General features: G+C 38.2%; 1 protein-coding gene across 1 annotated transcript; it reads right to left on the reverse strand.

The window, feature by feature from the left end:
- Positions 1 to 252: 252 nt before the first annotated feature.
- LOC136842384 (uncharacterized) lies at positions 253 to 8,488 on the reverse strand. The gene is made up of 2 exons (XM_067109641.1): positions 8,074 to 8,488; positions 253 to 425 (listed from the first exon to the last, which is right to left on the reverse strand). Exons 1-2 carry the CDS (start codon positions 8,486 to 8,488, stop codon positions 253 to 255), a joined length of 588 nt encoding a protein of 195 aa, XP_066965742.1.
- Positions 8,489 to 9,397: the final 909 nt, after the last annotated feature.

Raw genomic sequence — 9,397 nt, forward strand, 5'->3', positions numbered from 1 at the left:
TCTTCTGTAACTTCTGTCAAATGAAGCCATATTCTTTGGAAGGTTTAATTTCAAGTCGGTGGCCACTGTGGGTTTGGTCCATACGAATAAGGGTCTGTCTTCTGAATAGTAATAATGATATTGATATAAGATTTCCTCTGCGTTTTATTTTTATTTTTACGAATTGTTTTGATGTTAACTTAGTTCTGTGTCTTTTTATTTTGATTTTTCTTTTTGGCAATCTTGAAATCGCCGTCTTTTTTTTTTTTTTTTTTAGTTCACGTAGTCTTTCATATCAACAAGTGCCTTTGCTGCCAAGTCGTTCTTTGGGTACACTGGCGTCGCAACGGCTGTGGTCATCAAAGCCTGTGTTTTCGGTAGACAAAATTGTCTGTTTTCTCCAGCCTTCACTAGTGTGTCGGCTTCATGTTTTTCGTCACTTCGGCCTTTCGGGTAAAATTTGAAGGATTGTGTTTAAAATAAAGATATTCTGGCCTTGCAGTAATTTTAAAAACTTTGCAAAATGAAGTTAAGGAAGCGGTACGGAGACAGAATCACAAAACAAAAGAAGTAAGAATGAGGAACAGAAGAAACTTGGATGAGAAACAAAAGTATGCATGGGTAACAAAAGAAGCATTTATGAGGAACGAAAGATACATTGAGGAGAGAACTCGAAAAAGGGAGCGAGATAATGTATAAAAATATGACATGTAAAGGGAACACGGACAGGTGGCAATGATTATGAATCCAGTCTCCGGTAAATAATGCTAATAATCCGGAGAGAAATAATACTAATAATCTGGAGAGAAGTAATGTGCAGTCTGATATCATCAAGAGTATCTCTCTCTCTCTCTCTCTCTCTCTCTCTCTCTCTCTCTCTCTCTCTCTCTCTCTCATGGAGATCTCTCATGATGAATCCGTTGTTCTCTCGAACTTGGGCGATAATGCTAACGTTTAGTAACAGCAACAATGCAATGAAAAACCTTTTTTTTTCCTGTTTGGTTTTGGCGAGAGAAAGTTTTATTTTTATCACCTCAGATTACTGTGGGGTTGAGAAAAAACAAGTAAAAATTGCGCCGAAGTTTCTTCGGCGCAGTCGAGCTTTCTGTACAGCGTATAATTAAGGCCACCGAAAATAGATCTACCTTTCCGCGGTCCCGGTATAATGCTGTATGAGCCGCGGCCCATGAAACTGTAACCGCTGCCCGCTGGTGGCCTATCCTATATCGTTGCCAGGCGCAAGATTAAGGCTAACTTTAACCTTAAATAAAATAAAAATTACAGAGGCTAGAGGGCTGCAATTTGGTATGTTTGATGATTGGAGGGTGGATGATCAACATACCAATTTGCAGCCCTCTAGCCTCAGTAGTTTTTAAGATCTGGGGGCGGACAGCGAAAGTGCGGACGGGCAGACAAAGCCACCTCAACAATTTTCTTTTACAGAAAACTAAAAATATGAAAATAAAATCACCACTGGTGATTACTGTTATAGGTTTCTTACTTATGTAAAGAGATCTTTGACCCCTGGTCTAATAAATAAGACTCAATAATATACAATAATCACGGTAAGAGTAATTACGGAATAAAGAAAGAGCTTTTGTAAAGATGTCGGAAGTCGTTCGTCATTATCTGTGTCTATACCATCAATCCTTCGGGCGAATAATAATTTCTCTCTCCTCGACAGTAAGTGCTGGAAATTACTTCAGATTGGCCTGATCTTCTCCATTGCCTTAGTGGTGGCCAGGCAATCAAGGTGGGTGCAATATGATACTATTATTCGTTGAAAGTTGTGAGATTCTCTCTCTCTCTCTCTCTCTCTCTCTCTCTCTCTCTCTCTCTCTCTCTCTCTCTCTCTCTCTCTCTCTCGTGTTAGTTTTTGCCATTTATCATCTAAGAATAGATACAGATATGTTGAGACCACCCCCTCTCTCTCTCTCTCTCTCTCTCTCTCTCTCTCTGTTCATGTTAGTTTTGCTGTATATCAATTTATCATCTAGAATAGCTACAGATATTTCTTCTCTCTCTCTCTCTCTCTCTTCTCTCTCTCTCTCTCTCTCTCTCTCTCTCTCTCTCTGTTAGTTTTGCCATTTATCAATTTATCATTTAAAAATAGTTATAGACGTGTTGAGACCACCCTCTCTCTCTCTCTCTCTCTCTCTCTCTCTCTCTCTCTCTCTCTCTCTCTCTCTCTCTCTCTCTCTCATTTGGTACTTCTAAGGCATCTGAATACATTTTCTTTGGAATAGTTACAGGCTTTTTGAAACTCTCTCTCTCTCTCTCTCTCTCTCTCTCTCTCTCTCTCTCTCTCTCTCTCTCTCTCTCTCTCTCTCTCTCTCGTGTGGTACTTACAAGGTCTCTGGGCCATAAACCGATTAATTATACATTTTCCTTGGAATAGTTACAGGCTTTTTGGAACGCTCTCTCTCTCTCTCTCTCTCTCTCTCTCTCTCTCTCTCTCTCTCTCTCTCTCTCTCTCTCTCTCTTCTCTCTCTCTCTCTCTCTCTCTCTCAAGGTCTCTGGGCCATAAACCGATTAATTATACATTTTCCTTGGAATAGTTACAGGCTTTTTGGAACGCTCTCTCTCTCTCTCTCTCTCTCTCTCTCTCTCTCTCTCTCTCTCTCTCTCTCTCTCTCGTGGTACTTCTGAGGTCTCTGCCCCCTTAACCATTTAATCATACATTTTCCTTGCAAGGCCTCAATCAGATCTGTAAATACCTCTCCGAAACCCGAACCCGATAAGCGTAGAAGGTAGGTCTCCGATGTGCTAATTTGTGAAAGTTCCCAAAAGACCTTCCTTTAAAAGCCTCCGTCTATTTTTTTGCCTGCTTAGGTAGGTTGAATTTGTGTGTGTTTGTGCGTATTGTATCCTTGTTTGGTTTGGTACTAAAGCGGTGTTAGAAAAGGCCGTTGAACTCAAGACTTTGAGTTTTACAAAGCGAGAGCGCTTTCTAAACAGCGCAAATACGTTCTCGTGTAATCACTAATTTTATGGACAGCAATCCCAGTTTCCTCAAGTCATCTCTCTCTCTCTCTCTCTCTCTCTCTCTCTCTCTCTCTCTCTCTCTCTCTCTCTCTCTCTCTCTCTCTGTTAGTTTTGCCATTTAGGCTATAATCTAAGAATAGTGACAACCTTTTGAACCCTCTGTCTCTCTCTCTCTCTCTCTCTCTCTCTCTCTCTCTCTCTCTCTCTCTCTCTCTCTCTCTCTCTCTCTCTCCATGTTAGTTTTGCCATTCATCATCTAAGAATAGTTACAACTTTTGAACCTCTCTCTCTCTCTCTCTCTCTCTCTCTCTCTCTCTCTCTCTCTCTCTCTCTCTCTCTCTCTCTCTCTCCGAGTTAGTTTTGCTATTTATCATCCAAGAATAGTTACAAAGTTTTTTAATCCCCTCTCTCTCTCTCTCTCTCTCTCTCTCTCTCTCTCTCTCTTTTGCTTTATCTCTCTCTCTCTCTCTCTCTCTTTCCTGACAACGGTCGAATAACTTCCGCGTCCTTCTCCAAAACAAAGGAACTTCTCTTCTACTTCATGATTCTTTTAATGCGTTTTCTCCTAACTCTTCCTTCTTCCTCCACCTCCTTCTTCTCCTCTTTCTCCTCCTCGTCCTCTTCCTCCTCCTCCTCCTTTTTAATAATAAAGCTGGAGGCTGCGTTTGACGCGGCTTTTGCATATCGGCCCGACGAAGGGAGCGGCGGATGCGTCAATTGACGTAAGCGCCAGTGACAAGCGCTTTCTTGGCGTGCGTGCGCGCCCGAAGCAGAGGAGGGGACGACGTAAGTCACAGGCAGGCATTACCGCCGAGACTTTTCATTAGGGTAATTGCCAAGCTGTGCCTGATTGCTTGTGATTGCTTCATCGAGCTGGCTCGGAGCCATCGTTCCCCGCACAATAATTATCCTGCGCCGAGGTATTAGCAGTGCCCGATAACGGCTGATTTATAAAATGGAGGGGTCCAGTTCTTCTCCTGACGGGCGTTTGTGGGGGTTTAATAAAATGTAATTGGGAGACGGGGCTCTCTCCTCGCTGATAACGGCCAGATGCAAATTACTCCCCTCCACCCCCTCAGTCCACCCCTACTAACCACCCCCCCTCTCTCTCTCTTTCCCTTAATCCCTCCCCCGCATCGATTTTCCCCTTAATATCAAATACCAGAAGAAAGAATACACCAAATGAATATGCATGTAGGGAGGGGCAACTTTTAATTCGTGTCTTTCTCCATTGGACTCCGTTCCTCTGAAAAGTTCGGAAGATAAAGTTATCGAATTTGATGCCACTTTGGGCTCGCTGGTATCTTCCGGCTGGTGTAGGATGCAAAGACTGTTACCTTCATTCATTTGGTTATTTGTTTATTTGTTTTCTGAATTAGCTGAAAATTTACTTAAATTGGCGTGGTGAGGATTAAAAGCTTATAATTGCTTGCAGTAAATGTTTGCATACTTTCGTTGTGGATATACTTGTAAATTGCTATTTCCGATACCCGTTCCAACGGTGGAAAATTATAAATACGCACTTCCCTTTTAGTAAACACTAATATGCTTATTATATATATATATATATATATATATATATATATATATATATATGTATATATATACATACATACATACATACATATATATAAATATATATATATATATATATATATATATATATATATATATTTATATATATATATATATATATATATATATATATATATATATATTTATATATATATATATATATATATATATATATATATATATATATATATATATATATATATATATATATATATATATATATATATATACATACATATATACACATTTTGTGTGTGTGGTATGCAATAGAACATAATTTGTACACATACATATTACACCGTTTTACGTTATATCACTCGTGGTATGTATAAAAATATGCAAAATATTTTTGAACCATTTATATAAAATTACAATTTTTTATCTTCCTCTTTACGAGAACATGTAATTTGATATAAATGGTTCAAAAATACTTTGCATATTTTCATGGTTATGTAGGTGTGTTATTCTATTGCATCTATTAAGTCGTCTTGTATGACCCTTCTACATCAACCGTTGCAATACTTTTCTAAATTCTAAATTCCTATCAAAGTCTGTGAAATTTATTGTTCTGTTTCCAATACACTGTTTTTGAGTAGTGTTACAACCTGCTACAGTGATTTGCAGTTAAAGGCGTAAAATCGAATAAATAAAATTGAAACTCAATATGTTCATAAAGATAATATTTCTACCTAAATATATAACATGCCTCCCTCTGTGAAAGTCATATTTATATGGTTTGATGTAGTTAATTTTGTCGCATTAGACTATAGTTTGTTTCCAGTAACAATAACTTTTTAGCTACTACAGGTTTTTAATGGCCTTATTAACAAGTGCTGTTATTATTTCTATCTATTATTACCCAGCGTTGATCGGTATCATCTTTATTTCATATTATGATTAGAAGTTTAACAATCGAGGCATTATTTGTGTATGGATTTAAAACAAGGTGAAATCTTATGTTGCAAACCCGTAGAATGCGTTCACTCGCTTCAAAATAATGCTGATGTTTCCCGCTTGGAGATAGTCGTTTCGAATACATAGCCTTCTTCCTCTCTCTCTCTCTCTCTCTCTCTCTCTCTCTCTCTCTCTCTCTCTCTCTCTCTCTCTCTCTCTCTCTATATATATATATATATATATATATATATATATATATATATATATATATATATATATATATATATATATATATATATATATATATATATATATATATATATATATATATATATATATATATATATATATATATATATATATATATATATATATATATATGTTTTGTGTGAGTTTGTGTGTAAGTGTAAATGTTGCCTTTGTGTCTTCATTATGTGTGTGTGTATGTTAGCTATATTCAAAATGCGTTACGTTATTTATAGTTTTTCATCATATAATATTGTCTCTTCGCATGAATGAGCCTTAATACCGAGTTGATTATGCTCACCGACCGAGAGAGAGAGAGAGAGAGAGAGAGAGAGAGAGAGAGAGAGAGAGAGAGAGAGAGAGAGCTAAGTAACTTAGATTCCAAATTTGCCAGTTAGGTTGCAATGCTACTCAAAAGAGAGTGTACTGGAAACAGAACAATGAATTTCACAGACTTTGGTAGGAATTTAGAATTTAGAAAAGTATTTCAACGGTTAAAAGGGTCATACAAGACGACTGTATGCATTAATAGATGTAATAGAATAACCCACCTACGTATATACCGGGGTACTTGTAGGCGTATCGTGGTATTCTCAGAAAAGTTTTGCCGTAGAATTAGTTTGAGTAAGTTTTTTTTTTTTTTTTGAGCTGACGGTAAATATCCCTAGGCGTCATCACCGAAGCTTCTATCTTGAATCTGATTGGCTGATGAATCCGAATTGTAACCTCCTGTGGACTGGGAACAGCATTATCTTAAAAGAATCGCGATTTGCGCAAGTGAAATCTGATGCTGTATGTACCGTCAAAAAAAAAAAAAAAAGACTTCACTTTGCTGTTTTTTTTTTTATCTATTCTGTTTTGCAACGTGCGTCAGAAACGAAAGATATATGTACTATAAAATCTCCGAAATAATATACCCTTAGATTTTCACATTAACAAATTACGTTAAAGTAAAATGTTTTTATTCGGCCAGGCGGACTTAAACTTATTTTCATAGTCGCTTTAATAATATACGCTGTAAGCTGAGCTTACTATTTTTTGCTGTGCTCGTTTTGTAAACAGATGGTCGAGAGAGAGAGAGAGAGAGAGAGAGAGAGAGAGAGAGAGAGAGAGAGAGAGAATCATCCGTAAAAGTCATCGCCTCGAAGGCAGTCGATCGATAATATTCACCGTTTTAAAGTGCGGAAAATATCAAGTATACAAAATCCTATTTTGCTAAGTGGCACAGATCTAGTTCTTGGCATTAACTGTCAAAGTCTACATGTGTCATTACGATAATATGGAACGTTTACGTTTCAGTTCATTGCAGGGAAATAAGTATATATTTTTTGTGGTCTAAAAAAAACCCGTTGAAAGTACTGCCATCCTTTTCATGATTGCAGGATTCAAGAGAGGTCAGTCTTGATTCATAAATTTGTAAATGAATACAGCGAGCATCTGTTGATATCGAGACAGCTATCATCATTTTACTTGTATTTTTCGGAAATTGGTGCCTGACAGCATGACTTGATTATTGCTTGTTTTTGTGTGTAATACTTGGCAAGTGTATCAATTTTTTAAAGTTTAGCCCCTGGCTATAGAGAGAGAGAGCGAGAGAGAGAGAGAGAGAGAGAGAGAGAGAGTAAATTTCTATGAAAATGCAGCCTTGACTGCTAATTTTTGAATGTGTCCTCAATAAAAATTTCGCCAATTTTCTCAGATTTTAACACATGTTGAACAAAAAGTTTAATTTGTCTACTTGCCGTTGGAGACAGTATATTTACTGTGACTTTTCCGAATTTCTCTAGCTTGTAGAGAAGTCGCTTATTTTGTTGTTCTTTAATTCCCCAGTGTTCCCATTAACACGTTTCAAGAGAAATACCCTTTTTTTCCACCCAAGATCCTTTTTCCTATCAGCTTTGTATGTTAGTTTTCAGCGTCGAAATCAACCGTTCTAGAAAAAAATGTTCTCAAGCAATCTCAAAGAAAAAAAAAAAAATAAAAATAATAATAATAATAATAATAATGGAAAGGACTCCTGCTTCTTTACTGTGATTCATATACTAGGGCAACATTGACTGCTTTAAAAATCAACTACAAGTTGCACTATAAAAAAAAGTGGAGGATCAGCGGGGGCCGGGGAGCTTAAACCACCAAGTTTCTTGCGGCTGGTCAATGCTGCCACCGCGAGACCCCATGATTTCGATCAATGCGAACGCCATGTACCCGACCACGCGAACAGCAACAGCTCCGATCATATGCAAGGTCAGACCGGGTCTGCCTAGCCTTCTCCTCCTGCGTTCTGTCTTCATTTCTTCTTCCTCTTCCTCTTTCTCCTCCTCCGCCTTCTTTTCTACTTCCTCCTCCTCCTCCTCCTCCTCCTCCATCTCCTCCATCTTTTCTTCTTCTTCTTACTTCTTTGCTTCTCCTCTTCTTCTTTCTTCTTCTTCTTCTTCTTCTTCTTCTTCTTCTTCACCTTTGCTTCCTCCTCTCCCACCTTCTCTTCTTCCTCCTCCACTTCTTCTTCTCCTTGTTCTTCTTCCTCACCTTTGCTTCCTCCTCTTTTTTTTTCTCCTACTCTCCCAACTTCTATTCTTCCTCCTCCACGTTCTCTTCCTCCTCCTCCACTTTTACTTCCTCCTCTTCTTCCTCTTCCTCCTTTTCCACATTCTCTTCCTCCTCTTCTTCCTCCTGCTCTTTCTACACATTCTCTTCCTCTTCCTCCACCTTTTTCCTCCTCCTCCTCCTCCTCCTCCTCCTCCTCCTTAGCCAACCGAGACGGACCTCCAGACAGGCGAACCATACTCAAATGGCCGTGAACGCAGCCCATGACTAACGTAGACGGAGTGGGAGAGTTTCAACGGCGCGTCTTAGTGCCTTTGCTTCCAGAAAATATTGATGATGATAATAAAAAAAAAAATACCAAAGAGTCCCCTTCTCCCCCACCCCTCTGCCCCTCCTCCCCTTTTGCTGGGGTTCAGAAGTGGGCGGAGAAGGAGGAGGAGGAGGGAGGAGGAGGAAGGACTTCTGATAATAATGTGCGCAACTCCCAAAACGCTCGAATACACACACTCACACACACACACTCAACCGGTTGCTAATAAAGTATGAAATTTGCCTCCCGAAGTACCGAGCGAACGACGCGATGGAGAGTTGGAGGAACCCCTTTGATGGAGTCCGTCGCTTGGGCAGTGTGAATTGGAGAACTGATGGATTGGCTTTTCGTGCGTTTTTCCTTTATTTATTTATTTATTTTCTTTTTTTACTGAAGTAGGTCATTTAGGTGCTATTTTATTTTCTTTATATTTCAGTACTGGAAAAGGGGTTCTCTACTTTAAGCTGTGTAAAGAATTTGTCAACACTGAAAAAGGTGATCTTTACGTATAGCAATATAAAAAAATTCATAAGAGAAGTGTATAACACATTTAACAAATTTACATTAACAAAATTATATTCCCCCTCTCTCTCTCTCTCTCTCTCTCTCTCTCTCTCTCTCTCTCTCTCGTCTGTGGCACAAGTCACTATGATGACTCTGAGGTGTTTTACGTGTCAGTAACTTTATTTGCATGTAAGTGATGATTAATGTTTGTAAAAGGTCTAGCCAAGGATCAGCTGATACGCCTTTTCTGTTGAAATTAATAAACATGTTATTGGAATTAATAATAAATATAATTTTGAAATTAATAAATATAATTTTGAAATTAAAAAAATATAATGTTGACATTGATAAATATAACGT

The sequence above is a fragment of the Macrobrachium rosenbergii genome, chromosome 10 (genome assembly GCF_040412425.1).
Source record: "Macrobrachium rosenbergii isolate ZJJX-2024 chromosome 10, ASM4041242v1, whole genome shotgun sequence".
Classification (NCBI taxonomy): domain Eukaryota; kingdom Metazoa; phylum Arthropoda; class Malacostraca; order Decapoda; family Palaemonidae; genus Macrobrachium; species Macrobrachium rosenbergii.

Coding starts and splice junctions, on each gene's coding strand:
- LOC136842384 (XM_067109641.1), bottom strand. CDS start 8,488: ATGGGCTGCGTTCACGGCCATTTGAGTATGGTTCGCCTGTCTGGAGGT. Junction 426..8,073: donor AGAAGAGGAGAAGCAAAGAA/GTAAGAAGAAGA, acceptor TTTACCCGAAAG/GCCGAAGTGACGAAAAACAT.